The following is a 24,209-nucleotide window of genomic DNA, read 5'->3' on the forward strand; positions in this document are numbered from 1 at the left end:
TTGAGGCAGTTCTGAAGGCAAAAGGGGGTCCAACCCGTTACTAGCATGGGGTACCTAATAAAGTGGCCAGTGAGTGTAAGTGCCCCAGATATACCCAGACAGTTTTATATACATGCGCCACTAGGGGCCGCAAACAGCGCAAGATAGGTGGGTGGCATTACACAAAGTTTACTATAAATCCCTTATTTAAACTCCAATCATCACAAATCTCTCAGAATATGTCCTCATGAGTACCAGAACCGAGCGGTGAAAATTTCATTCAAATTGAACACCAGGGGGCGTCATAAATGCAAACAAACTGCAGGTAATTTAACAAATCAGGCTAGAAATCACTAAATGTTTGTCCAATCTACACAAACCTTCCAGGTAATGTCTACATAATGACCTCAAGCATACAATGCAAGTCTCATTCAAATTGGATTGAGCTTGGAATCGCAGCTGGCGGCTTTATAAGCAATTGTTTTGTGTTAGTCATCAGCTTTTCTCAAATTGCCGTGAAAAAAAATATTTCTGACAAATCCCTTGTAAGCATTTTAAACAAATTGCACGGTTTGTCTTATTGTTACAAAGGTTGCCAAATATGTTTTATAGTAACGTTGGACCACATGTGAGGAATTACTTTCAAGTTGCTATTGAAAAAAAAAGGTTTGAACCCACGATTTGCCACATGCGGCTATATTTATTGTTGCTTTATTTTTCCCATGCTGCCTTTTAAAATTGTTGTATTTTGTATATTTGTAATATATATTGTATATTTGACAATGAAAATGCATGTTTGCATTGTGTGTACAGAAAAGTTAGAGTTTCATTGTCCAGGGAAACATGTTTCCTTACTGTGCCTATGACTATAAAACTACCAGGGTTATAAAATTAACTCAGAATATTTTGTGTGTTTGCTTTTCTGCTTGCCTTCCCCACCATGGTCAGACAGCACAGGGGGAGAGGGGGCTCTCGTCAACCTCCGTCACTTCCCTCAGCTGACGGGGTAAACTCCTGTCGGTCTGGAGGAGCTGCAGCCTTTACTGTATTTGTGTTCAAACCGCAGACTCCAGCTACTGCAGATTTACTTGATATTAGGGCTGCACAATATGAGGAAAATATCTAATTGTGATTATTTTTGACAGAATGTCAAAATCTGCGATTGGATTCACGATATTGGAGGGATTGATTATTTTTGTATCATAATAATTTTCATTGAAAATGAGAAAAATTATGATTATAGTGTGATATCTACAGCGATAAAACGAAACAAACATTATGACACCTACATATAGTCTTGTAACCCGGGAACCAGACTGTCTGCAACCTCATATTGCATTGGTTTCAAATGTGTGTTAGTCTGGACTAAAACAGATAGAGTGGTTGTGGGGCTCCTGGAGCTCCACGAAGACCACAGACTTACCTGGAAGATCCTTTTCTCTCCTTTGTTCTTGATGTACTCTTTGGGAAGGAACTCCTTTAAACTGAGGAGGAAAGAGAAAAGAGCTCAGAACCTTTTCATAAGCCTACTCAAAACAGAAAGGCCAAATGGATGTCTTTTATTCCTTCTGCTATAAGGCTGCTCAACACAAACACTTTGAGATGAACTGTGCCCCGCCTGGAAGTGGACAAGAGCGCGCCGTAGCAGCCGGTGGCGGTGACAAAAATCTGCTGTCATGTCGGACAGTTTCCAGCTGATTCCAGCAGCCTTCAGGCTGAACAGGAAGTCACAGAAACACTCACATCCCGATAAAATTAAATGTTTAATTTAAGTTGCTTATTAAATTAAGAGTTGCTGTCAAAATGCTCTACATGCAATCTGTTGCTGATTATAATTAACACCACACTGTAGATAATCTGTAATCTGATCAGATTTAGTCTTTGACTTCCAAACATCACCATAAACCACACATGTGTTCTGTACAGAATAAGCCTTTAAATCAGACAAATAGCAGTTACAATCCCTCAGATTCAAGAACAATAAAAAGTTTATATAAAACATCATCATGTTGAGTTGATTCTGAACCAATCAGCTGTTAGATCAGCTGAGAGGTCGGCGTTTCCCAGCATGCCCTGGGCCCGCCTGGGCCTTGCAGTCAGTGAAATGCAACTGCTCTGCCTGAGTCTCAAACCTGCAGCCGCCTTGATGTCGTGAGATCATCTTTCCCCACGTGTGCATGACATCAGAGTGAGTCGGGATCAATTCAGACACAGTTCTAACCGGTAGGGGGTGTAGGGGTGTACAAATCAGAAAAAGATATTTGAAATTGATTTTTAGGCTCAAGATTCTCAATCTCATTGATTAAAAAACGATTCTCAATTAAAAAAACAATTCACAGTATTACTTTTCCCATGTGATAGTATACACGCCATTTAAAAAAAAAAAAAAAGGAATCCATTTTTGGCACTCTATGAATCAATTTTTAATCTGAAGAGCTTAAATCGTGACACAAATGTTAATCAATTTTTTTTGCACACCCCAACTAACTGGTATGCATTGGGCGGCGATCGCCAGTGAGCGATTCTGCACAGACCTGGCTCATCTGAAATGAGCCTAATGCTTAGAAATGATGGCTATCACAGAGACATAGGCGTGTTGTTGTTTATACTGATTGTTTATTGCCTTTATTTATTGCCGCTTATGTATTGCTTTTAGGTTTTCTAACCTGTCCACTTATCTTTTCAACATGTTTCCCACGGCACCTTTAACTATTGTATGTGGAGTGTTCCCTGGAGCTGACTGTATGGACTGAGAAGCTGCAAATGGATCGCCCACTGAGAATAATAAAGTGTCTGATTTGGACTCACTCTAAGAAACCAGGCTTGTGTTTGGACTCGTTGTGGTCGCCAAATTGAATCTGACACTGGTATCCAGCAAACTCGCAGGCCTTATCAAAGGAGACGGGATGCGATCCATTCAGAATGTCATCACGGGCCTGTACACACAGACACACACACACACACACACACACACACACACACACACACACAGAGGTAACATTTATTCAAAAGGTTAAGCACAAATGTTGCAATTAAATCATACTGACTCTATCTGTGTAATAAACAAGCACACAAACAAAAGCAGGCACTCTAGTGATGTAAAAAGTCGTAATGCTGTGCAATGAGGAAATTGTTTTCCCTTTAAAAGGGCTCATATTATGCTTTTTAGCTTTTCCCCTTACCTGTCTTGTGTTATATGTATATTTTTGTTCACGGTATAGGTTTACAATTTGAAAAAATCCAAAGTCCCTCCCCCCAAGGGGACTTACCATCACCAACCGAAAACACTACGCTCTGCTGTAGTCCCGACTTACTTCTGTGACAAACATGCGTCACCTTGTAAGACATGTTATACTGCTCGCCTAGCTGTTAGCATAGCACGCCCCCATACTCTGCTTCTGACTGGCTAGTAGTCCAGCGCATGTGTGACTCCAACAAAGATGAAAACAGAGAGCTAAACACACCGGGGGAAAGAGTAGCTGCAGCTATGTGTAGTACAACCACAAATATGGTGTTTTGGAAAACGAGACCACATAAACCTAGTCTGGTACAATCTCTAAATACAATTACAAACCTGAAAATGACCATAATATGAGCCCTTTATTTATTTTTTACTTTAACTCAAAACACACAGTGATCTGTATGATTGAGGATCTCCTCTCAACCTGGATCAATCAGAGCATAACTGGCTCATTTACAGCATAAATCCCTTTGATGATCATGATTGATGAGATTTACGCTACACATTTGATTGTAGTTTTGACGTGTTGGATTTAATGTGTCCTGTCTAATATTTATCTTGAGGTTTGTATTGGGTTCTGTCCTTTCTGTGAAGGATTGCTTTGTCTCCAAGGTGGGAGAACCAGACAGTGTTGTCCAGCTCTGCTCTGATCGGTCCAGTTTAGTAGTAGATATTTCATCCGTTTGTGAATAAATATATACCTTCTTTAAAAAGAATACCTCTTTTATTGATCTCGCAAGGGGAAATTAAATGTTTACACTAAGGGCAGGGGAAAATAGAGAAAATCAAATATCTTGATATTCTTGACCAAATACCTGGATGTCAATATTGTTGATATCGTATGGTTGACTATTGGTGCCTTGACAAAATGTTATTTTAAAATGAGATTTTTTATAACTATTCTCCAGAAATATTTAATGACTTAGTGGGTAAAGGTAAATAATAAATAAAACAATAAATAAAAGCCTAGAACAGTCTGGTAAGATCAGGAAATGACATCACTTTACTGTAATGCAGACTGTAAAATCAAGTACAATATATCCAAAATCTAAGAAAATATCTAGTGTCATACCACGATATCGATACAACATTGCGATATTATTACACAGCCCTATTTACACTGTGTTATTAGTTATTGTCTGAGTGGACGGTTGGGGGTTTGGTGCTGCCCTCCAGCTACCAGTACATAGTCTTTACGGGGACTTGATCAGCAACCCTCTGATTCCCAAGTCAAGTCCCTACAGGCGGAGCTCATACCCCCCCTTAACCTTTTAAACTTGAACTTGACTGAATAATTGACAACCATTTTTCATTTCAGCAGGAAAAAAAATGTATATATTTTCCTGACTTACACGATTGGCTTCACACAGATTTAAAAGGTGTGTGTGAGCAGTTTGTGTACCTGAACGTAGAGCAGGTTGAGCTGGACGGGGTCTCTGGAGTCCACATTCTGGTCCGAGTAGAAGAACTTCCTTCTAAGCAGCAACATCTCCGTCTCCTCCACGCCCTGTTCCCTCAACGTCCTGCCATGGTCCAACCAGTTCACTGAGGAAAAACACCAACCAGATCAAATGAGTGAGGAGTGGCTCCCTTTACTCTCTCTAAAATGTGCTAATGGAAAACTGACATTTGACATGGTTGATCACTGCTGCATGCATAGACATTATACACACGTGCATTGATATTGTCAGCAACCAATCAATACAGCTTTTATTTTAGTTTGGCTCCAACATGCCTAACATTAATAAGTATGTGATCTGTTTGGAGAAAAAGGCAACGCTCTGGCCTTTGGTTTCACAGCAGATCATGTAGTGTAGGAGGTAATATCAGTGACTACTTTTACATGCACTAATTATTTCCGTTTTTCCCCTTATTCCAAAAAAGACGCTATTCCAACTTAGCTGTTTACATGCTAATGAAAATGAATATTCCAAAAATATTCCCATTTACATCCAGCTGATTTTTTAAAGTTCTCCACCAATGATTGACTTCCCTCTTTCGTTCCTTTGACTTTATTCTTGACAAGGTCGGCGTTGCAATGATGGGGCATTTCCACAAATCTGTGGACATACAGTACGTAGCTAGCTGTATTTTTCCTCCTTTTCTTTTGGACATGAACCTCGACTGCAGCCCTGCAAACTGGCTGGTTGGTTTGTGTACAGCAACCATGGCAACGCACAGGGCTGACTGTAAGCCGTCAACAGGCAAGAGGCCGTTAACGGTGAAAAAGAACGGTTTGAGACGCAGAGTCCGCATGAGCTCTATACAGTAGCCTACATGTCCAAAGAAAGCTTCTTAAACCCAAATAATACCGGCCTATCCCACATGTCCCAATCAGAAAAAAGGCCTTGTTTGGAATATCCTAACATAAAATTCTGTTTACACGACCTGTATCAAATTCGGAATAGTGTCATTTTCGGAATAATATGCAATATGAGTAAAATATTAGTGTGCATGTTTTATTAGTGACTTGATGATGGTTTTTATAGGTCTATTAATAGTCTGTATTTATTCCTGGATTTTATTAGTATTGCACTAGCACTTGATGGAAAAACTGGCTGCTTAACTATGGAATGTAGGCCTTTAACTATTAGAAAATGGTTGGATTTATGGTTGTATTCCATGTGCTTGTTATTCATAGTTGCTCATAATGTGGATCTTCTTTTTTGTTGTGCTTTGTGTCCAACTGTTTTGCATGTATGCCTTACTGCACCACAAAACTGCCCCTTGGGGACAAAATCAATAAAGTTTGAAGTTGAAGTAAACTTACTCAGTGATGCCTCGGCTAAGGTAGTGCTAAGTGACGTTTGTGTGTGTGTGTGTGTGTGTACACATGGCAATATATGGACAATGAGACACCTTTTGTCGCTGGAACTAATATAGATTATAGTAATATAGATTAGTGCTTGGATAGGTGTTTATATTTCTGTCCGTCTTAATCATTTTACCTCTGTGAACCTACAGAGAATGTGTATGTGTGTGTATGTGTGTGTGTGTGCTAAAGATGGTGAGTGGGGGAGGGCATTGTCTTTGTCATACACTCGTCATCTGTGTGGAGCTTCTGCTTCAGCTTCTCCATCTTCTTGTCATCTCTCAGCAGAGTCTTGTCTCTCTTCAGCGTGCCCGTGGTCTCCTCCTTCTTCTCTTCGCCGATGTCTCGCACCAGCGAGTACTCATCGTAGTTTGTAATGCCTGACAAGCAAACAGATTCAGAGTACTACATTTACTTTCAATCTCACCCTGCTGTACATGCACAAATTGAGGGTGAAGTCAAAAAAAGGTCATCTACACGCACTGAAGACAAAATACTTGATTCTGTATTGATGGACAGAAGAGCAGAATGCTGTCAGAGCACTAGGCTACAGCCAATAGGCTACGGCTGTACCCAATACCGCTACTTAAAAGGGAATATTTGAAGCACCAGCGGCGGGGTATTAAAATGCCCAGAAAGCAAGTGAAGGAAGCGGAGAAAAAGATTTCTTTTTTTTGCTGGACACAGTCACCTATTGTTATAAAAACTCCTCCGCAGTTCAGAGCTTTTCTTTTTTTTCATTTTTAACGATTTTTGTTGCAGTGATAGAGGCAGTTTCCTGTTTACAGTAGGGATGTCCCGATCCTAGGATTGGAACCAATGTTGGCCTTTTTTACTGATGGGGGAGCAACATTTACCGTGAATACATTACTGCAACCATATACATCAGCTTGTGGGGATTACTGCCTTTAACCACACACGTCCTGCACCACAAACGCACCGCCAGACTGCCTGGATGCCGGCACTTTCAGACCAACGGGTTTACTTAGTTATTTTTGTGAACAAATTTAACAATATCTGAGCATCTACAAGTACTGGATCGCGACCAGGTGTCTACGATATAGTCAAAAAAAAAATTAAAATTGGACCGGGGGTCAAAAAAACTGATCGGGACATCCCTCGCTTACAGTAACATTAACGGGACTCTCACGCCGTGATACTGACCGACGAGCCTGATCTCCGGTTACATGTTTGTTGACTGTAGGGTGACGTAAGGTTGCTTCTCTCCAGAAGTTGAATCTGCAAAACCTTTTGCCGGACAGTCTGGCGAGTGGCGACCGACGCAGTGTGTGAGAATGAATGCTCAGCTAGCGCCTCACTAGAGCATTAGCATTATGAAAACTCGTCCTCTCTTTGTTTGCCTTTATCAAATGGCCTGGAAATGAGAGCAGGCTGATACAGTATAACCATACAGACCTCTGCACACATCAGACTGCAACATTCATCTGCTCTTGGCTAAGACGGAGGATATAGCGCTGCATAAATTAGCCAGCAGCAAGTTATTTTTTTCAAAAAAAACAACTATTCAAATCCCAAAATGGACAATGGAATACTGGCCAGTCGAACAAATATTGGGATCCAGCCCCACAATAGGCAGGCATTATTATCAAGGGGATGTGTGAGTGGTGTGTGGCAGAGCTGACCTATTCTAGCGCAGATGGTCATGAGCATGTCACTGACGATCTTGGAGTCGTCCACCATGACGGTCTTCACTGTGCCGTCCAGCATGCGGATCTTCAGAGGCCTCTGCTTCTTCTTGTACTCCAGAGTGTCCTGATGACAGAGGAGACAAGTCTGGGTTACACCATGTCGAAATGGCTGATAGATCTTTCAGGCTTCAATTATCCATAATACACAGCCCAAATCTCCTTCAAACAAGACATTGTTAGTTTTGTGCCCTGTTTCCTTGGAAGTGCAGCGAGCAGCACAAGCAGCGCGCCGACAGTATGGTATTTCCCTCGGTATTTTAGGAAAAGGTAGGAGGTAACCGCAAAGACAGTTGTTGGAATTTTGGTGGAAATGTGTTTTACTTTTTGGTGAGAATAGGCATTTCAGAACCATAGCTGTTTCTGGAGCAAAGTCCCTCTGCTGCAAACTTAATACTTGCTTTAAAATGCCTAAAACCAATGAATACAAACTCTTCCTTTACATTGCACATTTCAAATATCTTCACCTTTAATTTTCTGTACTGTTTGATTTTGCACACATTTGCACCATTTAGAATGTATTACTGTATTGTGTTTATTACTTATCTTTCTTTATCCAATTTGTACATATTTTTTTTTATAAAAAAAAAAAAAAAAAAAAAAACGTTATTTGCACATATCCTATACAATACTATATATCTCCTCCATCCCCATCTGGTACGCTGCTGCTACTGCCAAGGACAAGGGCAGACTGCAGCGTGTCATGTGGTCTGCAGAGAAGGTGATTGGCTGCAATCTGCCGCCGCTCCAGGACCGGTATGCCACCAGGATTCTGAAGCGTGCTGGAAAGCTTGGGACCGACCCCTCCCACTAACTCTTTGAGACCCCCCCTCTAGCAGGGGGCTGAGGTCCATCAGGATCAAAATGTCATGCCCCGAGCCTCATCTAGAAGGCCCGGAAACCACCCTAACTCTCTCCACACTCCAACTCTACCTTTTTACCACTTATTTTTATTATTTCTTTTACATGTATTTTTGTCTTTATTAATACAGACTGTGTATTATGTATATGTCTATACTTGTATTGTTTATATTCTATTTATCCTTCTTATATTTAGATAATGTGTGACATGCACAAACATCACCATGACAAATTCCTTGTATGTATAAAAACGAACTTGGCAACGAAGCCCTTTCTGATTCTAAAATATTTATCTTTTATATTATACATGTTGCACGTGTCCTTATTGCACCGTGGGTCAGAGAGAAATGTATCTATATATGTTTGTCTGGCACATATTATAAAGTTGACTTGATTTGAAATACTTTTACCCAGAGCTACAAATATATATTCATTTACCATTTGGTTGTCAATTATTAAATCTTTTATTAATTTTTAAATTAAAACCATTTTGATTACGTTGAGTAATTTTTATGAAAAAAGTCAACATTTTCTGATTGCAGCTTTTAAATGTGAATATTGTTTGCATATTTTCAGGATGAATGTAAAATGGTGAAAAAAGTGGATCAGAGCTTTCCCAAAGCCCAAGATGACGTTGTCAAATGTCTTGTTTTGTCCACAAAGCAGAGATATTTAGTTTACTGTCACAGAGGAGAGAAGAAACTACAAGATATTCACATTTAAAAATGCAGTAAGTAAGACTTATAAACTGACTCCATATTCAAATACAAGTGCATGAAGAGGGTCATTTAAAAAAAAGAAACTGGCTCCTTTGGCTCCACCTACAGCCTGTAGTGCAATTAGCAAAAATCCACCGCTCCCTGTTCTGAGGTCTCACTGCATGTCAATCACTGCTCAGGCAGAAAGGTGGGAGAGAGTCACAATCCCGCCTACCTAGCAGCTTTAACAAGATGACATCAGATATTTTGATTACAAATTACTCAAACTGATAAAATAGTTGGCAATTAACTCAACAACTAAAAGTTGAATTATTATTCATTCTTTTAGTGTAACCATTGTAATTTGCATCATTTTGAACAGGTTGTCGTCCTGGGGGGGGGGGGGGGGGGGGGGGGGGGGGGGGGGGGGGGGGGGGGGGGGGGGGGGGGGTAGTTGTTGGATGGGTAACGAGGCGGATGTTAAGTTCATGTAGCCATTAATTGCTTCATAAACTATTTTATCAGTCTGTCAATCTGTAGCCTAGAAGCACTCGCCCTTTAGCAACACTTAATTAGAACTGACTGAAGGAAAGGGTGGTGGGTGAAGGGCAGGATGAGTGTATTTGCTACATTTTATTTTTTATTATTTAGTTATTGTTAAGATATTGTACTTACAGTTGTCACTTTTGTTCTTTATTCATATGTTGTAGAAAACAAAATAGAGCATTGTATCCTGGTTCACATGTGTGTGAATGTTCAAAATTACTGTGTACATATTAACATGCTCAATAAAAAACACATTTGGAAACAAGTGGTTTGTACATGTCCTTTTGGGAGGCTGTTTGTGTGTTAGCAGTTACATATTTGTTAAGTGTGTGTGACTCACTCCATTCCTCAACATGTAGTAGTCCAGGGCCTTTCCTGCCTCCAGCCAGATGCCTTTCTTTGGGTCTTCATCAGACAGAAACAGCCCATAGTCGTTGGCTGCAGAAGGAATCAGAAATACTGAGTGAGTCACTGGCAGTGTGTTTCTTGGCATACATGCACATGTGGATATTCAATGACTTTTGAGCTATTATTGTCTCAAGTACCTGTGTTGGATGTAACTTTAAAAATATAAAACTAGGCCAGTGGTGGTCTATGTACGCCTGTTCAAACACATACATCTGCTCCAAACATATCAGGTTACACATTTCAAAATGTGACCACTTGTCTCTTGACCTTAAGTTAGCAGAAGTGGACAATTTCATTTGCTGGAGGGTTAAATAAAGATGTTGAATTAGGCAAGTCAGCGAAACTTGCTTTAACTCTTTGTTGTCTTCTTTTTAAATGTAAACTTCCACATTGAACAAGGGAGAGAGCTGCGGTTGAAAGAGCTTATGTAATAAGACATAACTCTGCATGCCAGCTGAGGTATCTGTGAAGCAAAGGGCTATTCTCAGTTTACAGTGACAATTATATGTGCAGCTCCTCTGTAGAGCCTGTAATCTCAGAGACAAAGGTAGCAAGGCCACAATTCATCTGCTTTTAGACATTCCAATCCATGGCCCTAGGGTTGCTTTGTACTAGTTCTACACTCCGATGTTTCACTTTAACTTCCACATGTTCACTGTCTTTAGGAAATGATTGCGTGTTAGTATGTTAGACACTTTTTTGACCAATGAAGTCTTGGTTGTCGCTTGTGTCGTCGTTATTCCTAAAATTTATTTAAATGTGAAAAGAATCAATATGTACTATTTGAAATGCTCTTATGCACGTTTACTGTAAATGTGCTTATTTATGCTATACTTCAGGCAAAAAGGACTGTAGCTCTCATCTGGAGGAAAATGGAGGCACTTACAAATGGTGCTTGGATCAAGAAAAGGGCTTGGAGGGTGACAGCAAAGGTGCAAATCTTGTTTGTTATTGTATATGTGCACGTATCATGGCTTTGCTGGAGGTGCCATTGTTTTCGGTTTCACTCTGTAGCTGTGATACTGTCATATAATTAGCCTTTAGTTTTTTAGCTGTTATAGTACAACAGAGATTGAGAGAGAAAGTTTGTTGTGGGATGGTGTGTGGGAGGGGGTCGTTAAAGCCTCTGAACACCCACACAAGTAATTACAGTTAATCTGGCTGATTGGACTCGGCTCAGGTTGAAAGTGGGCCGGAGCTTGGATGGGACTTATATATTTTCTACCAAAAAGTCATTTGACACAGGAGCAACAAAGCTTACAAGAGACTCAGGAAGATGTTAATCAATTGATCAATCCATCAATCAATCAAGTCTAAAAACTAAATACTGGCAAGTCCTGGATATAGGGCTAATCAGCCAGGTTAACTGGAAACACCTGGGTGGGTGCTCAGGGCCTGTAAAAGTTCTAATTGTATTTGCCATATACAACAAAAAAAATCCATATCGATTGAGCTGGCTCAGAGGCACATGGTGCTAAACACAGTCAGTAGCAGACAGACAGGTAGAGAGAGAGACAGGTACAGTGAGCATCAGAGCCGCCACAGGCACAATCCTCAGTCTTCAATCAAAGGATTTGAAACTAAATTCAAAAAACAAGAATAATGAACACTGGCGAAATTTAAAATAAAATAGGACACAAGCTCCTCTGTTATCAATCCCTGAAAAGAGATTTCATATTGGCTGAATATCTCAAAACGAAAAATACAGAAGAACTAAAAAAATTTCAACAAAACACAGAGTCAGTCACCATGAGCTGGAAATTGAAAGAAGTCGCAATTTAAAACTGTGGAGACCAAGAGAGGAACGTGTCCGTACACCTTGCCACCAGGATATTGAAACAGAACAACATTTCCTACGAACATGTCCCAAATATGAAGACTTATGAATATACAGAACCAACACCAGGCTTCACTACCTCCACTGACGACAAACAGCTTCCTTGTTTTTTAGGAGAATAAAAAAGCACAACAAGGGCTAGCAGCTTAACATGTCTTCTCCTGCCACAATACAAGGATTAACAGAGTATTTTATATATTATCATTTTTACTTTTCTATTTTTTTAATTGTTTCAAAGTACCCTTAGAGGGAAATGCACATAGTTTGTTTAATATCTACAATTATATCATAAGTATCCTGTTAACTTGTATATATCAGATGGATTTACTCATCGTTGTTGTTTGTGTTTGTTCCTATGCTTTGGCAACACAGATGGATTTTTTGTCATGCCAATAAAGCAACATGAAATAAAGAGAGAGAGAGAGAGAGAGAGAACTCACGCTGTCCGAGCTGTGCCTCAGGAACTCTCTCCCTGATGATGCGGCCGGCGTCGTACACCATGGTGGAGGGCTCAAACTGCATGGTCTTCACCACGTTCCCCACACCGATCTTTAGGGACAGGGCCACCATGATTGCTGCTCTGCACCTCCACCCAACTCACACCTGCAGGACGGCCAGTAGAGGAGTTAGTCAAGACAAATCAATCGTATTCAAATGTAGCCCATTGTCCCATACGCAGCGTTAGGGCTGTGCAATTAATCCGATTTTTAATTGCAAAAACGATTTCAGCGATCACAAAAACAAAAAACGATTATTTTGCACGTTGCCTTTTAGTAAACTCTGATTTTGACTTTTGTTCTCCATGAAAAAGAAAAAAGAAATGGGAAGAGTAGAAAGGGAAAGGTTCAATGTGCTTTCACTGTTGATTTAACTTCAATAAATGCAAAAGCTTTGTAAAAGCCAATGAGCAATAGTGTTAAATAATCGTGATTTCAGTATTGACAGAAATAATAATAGTGATCATGAGCGTTTCCATTATTAAGCAGCCCTACGCTGTGTCAACATCAACAGTTCTGACCCAACCCAAGTTCTTCAAAGACACTGTTCAGGTCAACGCACAGGTCTTAGTTGATTTTATCATATTAAACATATATATCAGATTGTATGTGTTTGCTTGGATTTTAAAGTGAAGTCAAATTCAGCAACATTCTCTAGCTCTCCCTAACTGGGATGTAAGAGGCAAGACTCAACCGCAGCCCCAGTTTTGCCCTCTAATATGCGCTGACAGACGACAACACATGCAGAAAACTGTGGTATGTTCAATGCTTACGGGATAGGTAACAAACTCCACCTCAGAATTATTTAGTATTTTTAATTCAGAAATTCAACAGTCATGTAAACCTGAAAATACTAATAAAAAATCATTAAAATCATAAACTCAAATGTCATTATGAAACAAATAAAACAAAGTGTTGGTCTGTACAGTTGTGCTGATATATGTAGTTGCATTCACCCTGACCCCCCCCACCCCCGTGTGACATACCAAACTCCTTCCTACATACATTGCAAAACGCTTTGTTTGCATCATGTAAAACTGTAGTAAACCTGTAGTAAACCAGGGGTATTCCCCTCCCCAGTCCCCGTGGTACCTGCAGAGACGTTTTTGCTTTTTAGCTACGTGTTCATCAGGTCCCGGGACACCAGTCAAAGCCTTCATTTCAACAATGAATGATTGAAAAATAGCAATGCGTATTATCAAAATGTGCGCCTTGCCGCCTAAGTAGGGCCTACATACTGTTGCAGCCAATGGGAGCTGGCTGCAGGACAACTCAATTAACTGTTTTTAATGTTCTCAGACTGATGTAGTTAATCGGACTGTAACTACTCGAGAGTCTGCTCTTGAGACTTTGCTCGAATTTTTGGGACAATTAGGGCAGGATTTGGGATTCAGGATTTTGTGACTGTCCAAACTTTTTCTGTACGTCTGGTCTCCCTTATGACCGGCGCTGATTCAACACTATGGACTATAGTTCATAACGCACTAGATAGCTTTGCTGGCCTGGTCGGCTCCTTCTGGTTTAGTTAATTGGGGATTAAATGATTTAACCAGCCGGCTCTTCTATACTTTCCAACCTTTGTCATAATGAATCATTTTGTGGATTGTGATGCTCCAAAAAAAAAAAAAAAAAATACACTAATTTACCGACCACCATGTTAGTCTATGAAAAGGGTTTTTGGGCCCTACGGCGTCACATCGGAGACAGAAGTTGTAATTCCAGCGTTTTTCTGCTATGTTTAATTGGCTTCAAAGCTCGGCGCATTACCTGGGGGACTGAGTCTGTCACCTCAGGTAGCAGGTGCCTGTCCACATCTGTCACAGGGAGGGTCAACGGCACCATAAATCCTAGACTGCCTGACCTGAGTTTAATTTAACGAATGCAGTGAATGATTTTCCCTGTCGGACCATGACCAATAAAAAATGCATAAGGACTGAACTGGATGTAAAACTGAGGGGATTTTCCTCATTATTTTCTTACTTTTCTCAGTACAGTGTGAAGCTGGGTTTAAAATAAGGAACACCAGTTATATTTACCAGAAACCAGAGGACTGTGAGAAACCCAGCTCAGACAGGAAACAGAGTTCTTCAATGCGGTGTACTGTCTATGCACTGCACATGGTGGTTAATGCATGAAACTGGCTGGCCCCTAAAAAAAAAAAAAGACTACATATGTAATTTATTCTGGGCAAAACCTAACACGCTTCAGCTAGATAGGAGTCCTCAATTTGAACCTGGTGTTGGTCACAGCCTCGTCTAACTACAGAGCAGGCTATGACATGTTACGAACTGATTGTGGTCTCAAAATGACCAAACTAGAAAAAGAGAGGGGTGATCCCATTTCCTCTGCTGCTCTGAGCTGAACAATGCGCTCAAAACTATTCCCAGTGGTTGAAAGTCCCAAATTGCATTTGCATATTGCAAATATATTACATTGTTGTAGGTTAAACAATCCGACTGTAAGTAGAAAAAATTAGCTCAACCAGCTGCAACTTTTCAATACAACTCACAGCGATAGTGGTGAAATATTACATACAGTTAATTTATAATAATAATTTATAATTTATAAGACAGACAGGACCTGCATGCATTTTGCATGATGAGCAAGTGTATCCTTTGTTGTAAGATTTAAACTGCAGGAGCTTTACTTGTAATCGAAGATTTGTACAATGTTTGTTCATTAATATAAAATAGTCATGCATTGTACAGATTATCTATCTATCTATCTATCTATCTATCTATCTATCTATCGAAGGAAGCATTTCACTATGATCACTGAGTGAGACCTTTTTCCCGGGTTGGCAGCAGAGATTCACACCTTTTGATTAGTTGGAGTAGACAGTATTGAGTGATTGCAAATATACTCAGAGAGACGTGTGAGTTAAATGTCTTCTCAGCTTTTGTTTATTCTGTTGCTTCCTGTGACTGAGTATGAACCTCTGGTCAGAGACTCATTCTGGTCAAAGGGAAATACTACAGCTTCTAGTGAACCGCCATGAAGCAGCACAGCAGGAGGGGAAACACCGCAGCAATCTCTCCTTCTTCCCTCTAACCTGAACCAAATGAACCTGAACCAGCCACTGAGAAGACCTGAGAGAGAAACCTTTCTTCTACTGTCTCCACCAACTCTATGCTGACCAGTTCCCTGCCAAACGCTCCACTTTGTTCAGCAGCTAGTCTAACGCAGTCTGTTGGTGGGTGTTGGGCAGGTAGTGTACAGTAGTTTATCAGAGCTTGTTCCGTCTAAACAGCTGCAGCTGGAAATGAGGATGATAAGAGTGTCGAGACTAACAGTAAACAGTGCTGTGGGCTGCGAAAACCACAACAATGAGCGGGTGTAAGACAAAAAAGAGCTGGCAACTTTTACTTCTACTTCTTAGAAAAATAGGTGCATATTGAGACTTGAGTTGGGCTGCAATAATTACAAAAACTCTGCTAGTTCCTGGAGAGACTGAGAGGTTGGTTATCATAAGGACACTTTTAGAAGGAGCGGGTAGGGTTGGGCATTGATTTAATTTCAACAATTCAGATTTCAATTCGCATTCTGGTTCTTATAGATTCTGATTCTTCTTCTTCTGAGTGACAGGCTTCTTTCACAGATGAGAGGAAATTCTATTTTTAATTCAATGGTGAGTTAAAGTTTTACTGGGCTTTTTCAACGTAAAATTAAGTCACACTAGAGCGCCGCTTATTGGGCCTCATGGCTGCAACACGAGTGCCCGGCCTTTACGGAAAAAACAAAACTTGGGGGTGTTAAATTTGGGACACATGATCTGATTTAAAGCCACATTTTCTAAACTATTCTAACTAAAAAACGATTCCATTGATGGTTCCAAGTTGAAACCGTTTGTCAGTGCCCAATCCTAGGAGAGGCTGTCTTTATAAAGCTGTTTGGAGATGACAGCTTAGCTGCAGAGTGACAGCGGAAAGTGAGCACACAGCCCGGCATGTGTTGGCATCAGAACTCCGAGAGATTAAATATCACAACACAGACACGCTGACACCCTTCGCCTTGCATCCTGCTGACACCATATCACTCTCCATTCCTCCTGCCTTTTCTAGCAGTGGACTTTCATATGCAGGAAAAGTGCATTCTTCTCGGCAAATATGGAGTTAGGGGTGGGGCTGAAAGTAGGGCATAGCCAGCCCGCCCCCCAAATCCACTGGACTAGAGTGCTGTCAATCTGACAATTGTGATTTCCACTGGACGGGAGGACTGTTCTGCCCATCTTCCCAGCCCCGGTCACATGACCAAAGAATGTTTCCATGTCTATCTACAATGCTGATACCATGTAACCAGCACTGAATTCTTTTTTGTGGTAGACTGAGTCTATAGAAAATGTGTAGGGGGGGGGGGGTGCAGTAGCTCATACTGTAGGGAGCTGGGTTGGGAACCGGAGAGTTGTGGTTCAAGTCCATATACGGACCACAGTATGGTGGTGGACTGGTAGCTGGAGAGGTGCCAGTTCACCTCCTGGCCACTGCCAAGTTGCTCTTGAACAAGGCACCAAACCCCCAACTGCTCGGGGTGCCTTTCCATGGCCCCCCCACACACTCAGACATCTATCATGTATAGGTACTGAGCGTGTGTGTGTAGTTCAGGCCTGTGTGTAATGTGTGTAATAACAACAGAGTGAAAACATTGTAATTTCCATTTGCGGGATTAATAAAGTATACATTCTTATTCTATTTGGATATTGTTTAAAATGAAAACAAGTGAAATTAATGATTGTGATGTTTTATTTAACAAAAAAGCATTGTGTTGTTCTATCATATCCAATAATTCCTATCTTTCCAAGCAGATGTTCTTCGCTGTATTTTGATCAAATGTCACCCCCTGGCCCCCCGACTAATTATTGGTTGTCCCTGCGTCACTCCAAATTAAAAAAAATAAAAAAATCAGAGAATTGCCCACTGTACAGAGTGCGTCCCACTCTGCAAAAAAGATCCACAATGTTAAAGGTGAACTTGCTGAGCCACATGGAGGGGTAAGATTTGTTCTAAATATCAACGACCAAAGATTCTTTTGTTAAACTATTGAAAGACATGGCAGACTTTTCTTTATTTTTTACAAATCCTGTGAAATGTGTCTCTTTGTTTATGTGACTCGCTGTTGATTCAAATGTGTAATTTAGTGAGCAAAATCAAAAGATATTGCTAAGTGCAAGGATTGGAATCATATCAGATCACTTGCTGACCTTTAATTCACTGATATCCACTTCAGTGTGTTCAACGAGGAGAGAAGGTGAGTGAAGTTAGTACCTGATGTAAAGCGGTGTTTGAGTGACAGCCCTCCTGCCCAGTCAGACGATGACCTATGGGTTTCCTCTCTGGCTGAAAAAAGGAAAAATACCAGGTTACCATCATTTTGATTTAAGGACCGATCCCAACACAATAGTCAGACCTTCCAGCAATTTCTTACAAATTCAACCATTCGAACTTCATTTGCCAGAACTTTCCGCAAGAGTTAGATTTACACAGTCATAGCATATGGTCTGACTACCTATGTGAATGAGAGAGACATTTTTTGGATTTGAATGGAATTGCAGACATGCCTTTGCATTGAAGCTTGTAATGCCATTCATTATTTATTATATGTTGAGAAATTCAATAAATAAAGATCAGAAAAAGTCTTTCATCCTCCCAAAAAAAAAAAAAAAGAAGCAACCAAAGCTATAGTTGCAGAATGCGAGCCGGCTGCAGCATTGGCCTCCTGTGTGAACCCAGCCTCCACCTTTAAGGCCGGTGGCCTTGTGGATAACATAACCTGTATGGAACCATAGACCGTTGCTTTAACATGTCTGGTAATGACAGGTATTGCAAAATCCATACCCATAAGTTCTCGCAAATATTTTACTGGCTGACTCTGGACTTCTCTGCAGCAACATGTTTGAACGAAGCACATCAAGCCTCAGGCTGCAACATTCAGCCCACCATGCTGATACACAGCAGTGCTAGGAGCTTCTCTCATGGTCAGTTTGTTTAGTGACTCTCATCAGTCACTGATGAAACAACGTCTTCACAAACTTGGATCTTCCTCTACTTTGGTATGACAGGGTACTTGTGAGATCCCACTCAGATGTGCTGATGTCATTTCCTGTTTGAAAAAGCTCTCCAATGCCATAAAAGGGCATTTCATCTGTTTACTCCCAGCTATGATTCAGCAGGGAGCAGTGTATCCTGTCTGCAGTGAATGTAAGGACCGTTTGTTTGGCTTAAAGAAAGATAACAGGGGACTTATGCATCTAAGCTCTTTCAGATCTGTTATGTTACATTGGTTATCTTCCATATTAATATTTAAAAAAACACATTTAGGACCAAAAATCCAAGACTTCTTCACTGCTCCACTCTTCCAGTTTGATACGTATCAATACGGACTGAGATAAAGCCTGGACACATCCAAATATGCCAAATACTGCAAATACTGTGAATACTTCTCACCCCACCCTGCCTGAAAGAGGAAGTGCTGGTTCACAACAGTAATTATGGAGAAATGAGGAAGTGTACACTAAAGTCAACAGCAGCCAATCACAAGCCGTTTGGCAAAAAAACAAACACTAGAAAACAATACTGAACCCGAGTTACAAGGAAAAGCATGAACTAGTGTATGAGACAAGGATTTAGCTAATAATAGGCCTGCACAATATTGGAAAAAATCTGACACTGCAATATTTTTTCCTTGCGATATATCCTGTATATTGCGCTATGAAAAAAGAAAAAGTAAAGATTTATAAAGATGACATGAATAGCTCTATTTGGAAATAATAAATCATTCTCGACTACCACAGGGATTTTGTGGGAGAATGCACAGAAGAAGAAAAAATGAAAAGGATCTTTTCCCAATGTGGATAATTCGTTGCTAAACTTGAATGCTTTACAAACACCAAAGCGCTGTTACGAACGATACTCTTCTTAAGTGGTTTTGGATGGAAATGAAGTAGAAATACACTGGTTGACTAGCACGACACCATGGTAATTATATATTAATCAATCCAGGCTAACGTGAATGACAGTGAGGGCATGCTGGACTAGTGGGGCCAACTCGTTAGTTTGATAAATTGATCAGACCTGCATCTCACGCGCACTAGCAACAAACTCTGTGTATCCAAGAACAATTAAATCAGTGGAAATGACGTTAGATGCAAAGGGATGCAATGCCTGTGTTGACTGAATGTGCGACGCATCATTCACTCAACCCCTCATATCAAGTTGTTTAGCATGTTGCACGGGCCTGAAACTGCTATTTGTTGATATTTAGTGAAAAATAAATACACTTGGATGTCTGGTCTAACGAGAATTGGTGATACAAATAGACAATTGTAAATTAACTTCATTTTTTAAGTTTGGTACCTCAAACCGTTCTAATTATCTAAGCAAAACAAAACCGTAATAACTCCTTGAACTGAGTTGAGACAATAGCTAGTTCTAAAATTCACTAAACTTAAGACTTATTTCTATGTCTGCTTCTTCTTTAGGTTTTTGTTTAATCCTTTTTTTAAATGTTTATTGTATCACTAAATACATCAAGGCAAATCCTTTGCACAGCACAGCTCCTCTGACAAGTAATCACATTCTGATGTTTAAAGGTTTTTAAAAAAATCTTACAACAAGATATCAGCCAACATTCACGTGTGTGTGAGGCTTTTTTAACACCATCTGTGTCTATGTGTGAATGCTGGGGGGTCATGACCTGGAGGTCTAGTCACTCCAACTCAGAGTTTTATTTTATATATACTGTATATTAGGGACAAGTTTGGATGACATGAACATCCAAATAATGTGACACATTATTTGGATGTTCACTTCACAGATGGGCTCCCAACCAGATTTGTATGCAACATGGTGCTGCAACCTCCCTCCTGCTTTGTGTCAGGCTGAGACCCACACCCACCCACCCCCACCCACCCCCACCCACCGCAAAGTCAACAAAATATTCAATTACAACCCAGTTCAGAATTTAAAGAAAAGGCTCACATAGGAAATGTGTTGCTAATCTGCACACTTCAATATTTGTTTACTTAATGCAAGTCATATTATCATGCCAATATTGAACAATGTTGTTGCACATTGCAGAAGTTCCTCACATTGTGCAGGCCTTAAACCCATTTAGATCTGGACGTGGATGAGCTCTTGCATTTCTTGACCAAATACGTGATCTGAACTAACCTCGGTGAGTACAATGCATGGATAAAAAGAACAGTCCTTTAAGACTCTGCAACAAAGGTCTGCATAATTAATCGCAGTATGGACTAGTGTAATATCCTAATTGCAGATGAGCGCAATATTTGTTAAAAGGAAAAATATGTGTCAAACCATAATCAATTGAGTACTGTGGTGCTGAAGAGATGTCCCGGCCTACAAATCCTATCCCGCAGATTACAGAAACAATCTTTGTTTGGTACAGATCCTCGCAAAAAAAAAACTACAATCCAACTACATTTCTTTCAATGTTAATGAGAATAATCATACACGAACGATCATTCCCTCCAATATCGCGAATCATATCGCAATATCTGTCAAATTATCGCAGTTAGATATTTTCCTCACATTGTGCAGCCCTAGTCTGCATTTACATTAAGCATCAGGCGTGAGCTCCTAGCAGCTACATCCCCAGTGATTGAAAACCTTTCTCAGCCTACTTCACTTTGTCAGTCCATTCCAGACTTCCACTGCACAATGACAGCTGTTAACGGCCATCCTGTCCTGTCAGCAGTCAGATACTCTATCTCTCTCCTCATGTCCTTCAGTCCAGACTCTGTTTCTGTCTAAAGTGAAGGAAGACCCGTCCAACAACAACAACAACAACGTCTTATCTTTATATGCAGAGCGACACATTTTACTTTCTGCTCTCCAGGGTTGATTACAGCATGTGTTACTGTTACAGTCTCTTCTATCACCCAATGCCTGAAACTTTCAGTGCACTACGGCTGCACGATATCAGGAAAATATTGCAATTACAATATCACTAGCAATAAATAACAGATATTGAAATGTGCTCAGTTTTGCAGCTTTTTAGTATTCTGCTAAAATACATCACACGGTTTTTGAACATTAAACAGAAGAAAGGAAATCATTAACAACATTCCTCTATGGAAAAAACTAAACATTATGTTGAATTTAAAAAGCAACCCAAAACATGAAAATTATATTGTATTATGCAGCTTTCTGATATTTTCTTTCAACAAAAAAAACGTTTTATTTATATATATAGCAACTTTTCGCAATGTGTATATTGCGCCAGTTGATATTGCTATGACAATAAAAAAATGACTTATTGTGCAGCCCTAGAAAAAACGATGCAATTTGCAGACACTCTTTTGTTGTACAAAAATGTAATTAAAAAAAAAAAAATGAACAAATGATAATCAAATGTTGCAGCCCCGGCCTGAATTGTATCAGATACTTTGGACGTCCCGACGTCAGCGGTGTTCTCCTTTCACTAAAGGTATAGAAGCATCGACAGTACAGCAGTATAGCAGAAGTGAAGCAAGCTGTGGTGAACAACGGTTCACCACAAGTTCACAGTGCCGCAGAATACACGGCTCTTCACAACCAATACGCTTTACCGTCTCTGTTCCCAGCCGCACTCGCACATCCTGTGTGATGGCGGCCCGCGGCCCCCCTGCTGTAGCAGAACAATACTGACTCACAGTCACTCCACACCCTGCACCATGATACACAACACAAGTAAACTTGCATTAGGGTAGTCCAGATTTAGTCATAAACATTTTTAGGTTTCTTGTTTCACTTCCCACATATGGTGGTGTAGCCAGGCCTTACTCCACAGCGCTGTGGAGATGGAACTGGACATGTGAGAATAATTACTCTAAACACAAATCCAATTTTTACGCTCCTAGGCTACTCCATGTGATGAACATGGGACAATGGGAAATAACTGACAGCAGTACACTGCCTACTTGGCCCACCTAAATCAAACGGAGCCATCTGTTCATTAGACGCAGCTGTGGCCGATGTCAAAACCACCTGATGGGGTGTTCACAGCAGCCTCATTAATTAGACAAAAATAAACAACAATCTTCGATCTCACCGGTCCAACTTCCTATGAATCCCCCAGCGTGAAATGTTCACAGTCTCGGGTCAGTTACAGTCCTCAGTTAAAGTCCCTTGTGTCTTCTGTGTAGCCAAAAGGGGGACACTCGGTAAAAGAAAACATTTTCCATGTTCTAATCCTGCCACCATAAATTACGCCGGACGGCCCCTATTTCGGCCGGATGTCCCTCATTGAATTTTAGCTAGACTATGCGTCCAATCTGAGTTTTTTTGTTGCAAGACAACAACCTTTGAACGCACACAAGTTCAACCAAAACAAGTTCCCTCTCTAGGCTACTTTGCAGAGGCACCGTTGCTCCGTCCGTTGCAACAATTCCTCAAGTCATAAAATCGCACTTGACCTCATAGTAGCTGGTCGATCAATATCATGGGACAGAGGTATGTGTTTGTATTTCAGTTGAGCAAAAACAGCCTACATTTTTAGAAGATGTAGGCTGTGGAGGGAGGTGTGTGTTGTGGAGGGAGGTGTGTGCGGGTGCCCACACTCATCCCCAATATACAACAGAGAGATATGAAGTATTTGTATCCCACATATACTTTAGACTGGCTTTTACTTTATGTTGCACAAGCTCAGTCTGAACTTGGAAAAACTGCTTTTAGATTTAGACTTTATTTTGCATCCCTACTATCTTAATTTATCTATAAAATCATTTTCCAATTCAGAAAGTTGTATTGTCTTTACATATATGTCTTCTGATTGTATTTTCTGTGTTGTTCTGCTTTTGTCTTTCTAATTTGACTCAATGACGTTGAAAATGAGGGTTGCCCCTCAATGATCTTGACAATAAAAAGGTTGAATGAACTTCCATTTCTTTACGGCTTCGTACATATCACCCTTATTTCTTAAGTCACTTGAGTGATCAAATCAAAAGCATCAGATTTAAAGCCTTTTTGTAACTAAAGCCCAGCCAAATATGCCGTTGGTTTCAGTATGAAACACATCACATTACAGAAGCTAAAGGCGTTCTAACGGCTGTTCCAAGGAATCCCCACAGCACTGACATCTTGTTGCCATGTTGTCTGTTGCAGCTCTTCACATTAAAGATGCTGTGACTGCTTTCTGTGCAGGCATAAAAAAGTATGCTGGGATTACTCATCCCTTCTGTCTAACTATGCGACTTCTGATACCAACAACAACAACATCACATGGGGTATTTAACTCGAGCAACCTTGCTGTGCCTATTTCAGGAAGGGGATGTCCATGTAACAGGCCACCACATTATGTAGAAAGAGCTCAGATTCTGTGTTTGAGACTGGTTGGTCGTATTCTTTCTCGCAATGTAACTTCAACTTTCTACTTTGTATGAAGTACACACCTATAGCTGTCAGTGTTTATTCGGTTTATGTCACTCAGCTTCAGCTGATTATTGACTAATTAATCACATGGTACTTACTTTATGGTGTTGGGTAAAAGAAAACTTCTCTCAGTCATGAGCAACATGTATGAGAAAACACATTGTTGAACTAAAGTCAGGTTGAAAGTCACTATCTTAACACACACAGAGCCTGCATCCCAGTTAAGATGACTTGAAGTTGTATGAGTTACTGTGTGCT

At 40.4% G+C, this 24,209-nt stretch overlaps 1 protein-coding gene across 1 annotated transcript in view; it reads right to left on the reverse strand.

Annotated features, from left to right (window-relative positions):
* The window catches only part of tln1 (talin 1), a 103,074-nt gene that overhangs the window by 66,020 nt on the left and 12,845 nt on the right, over positions 1–24,209 (reverse strand). The window contains exons 2-9 of the mRNA XM_034896973.1: positions 17,847–17,918; positions 12,529–12,691; positions 10,184–10,281; positions 7,676–7,805; positions 6,260–6,412; positions 4,623–4,765; positions 2,788–2,915; positions 1,403–1,463 (exon numbers count right to left, since the gene is read on the reverse strand). Coding sequence (XP_034752864.1) covers positions 1,403–1,463; positions 2,788–2,915; positions 4,623–4,765; positions 6,260–6,412; positions 7,676–7,805; positions 10,184–10,281; positions 12,529–12,658 — 843 coding nt within the window. The 5' untranslated portion in view covers positions 12,659–12,691; positions 17,847–17,918. The remainder of the gene's footprint in view (positions 1–1,402; positions 1,464–2,787; positions 2,916–4,622; positions 4,766–6,259; positions 6,413–7,675; positions 7,806–10,183; positions 10,282–12,528; positions 12,692–17,846; positions 17,919–24,209) is intronic.

This window comes from Etheostoma cragini, chromosome 16 (genome assembly GCF_013103735.1).
Source record: "Etheostoma cragini isolate CJK2018 chromosome 16, CSU_Ecrag_1.0, whole genome shotgun sequence".
In the NCBI taxonomy this organism is placed as follows: Eukaryota; Metazoa; Chordata; class Actinopteri; order Perciformes; family Percidae; genus Etheostoma; species Etheostoma cragini.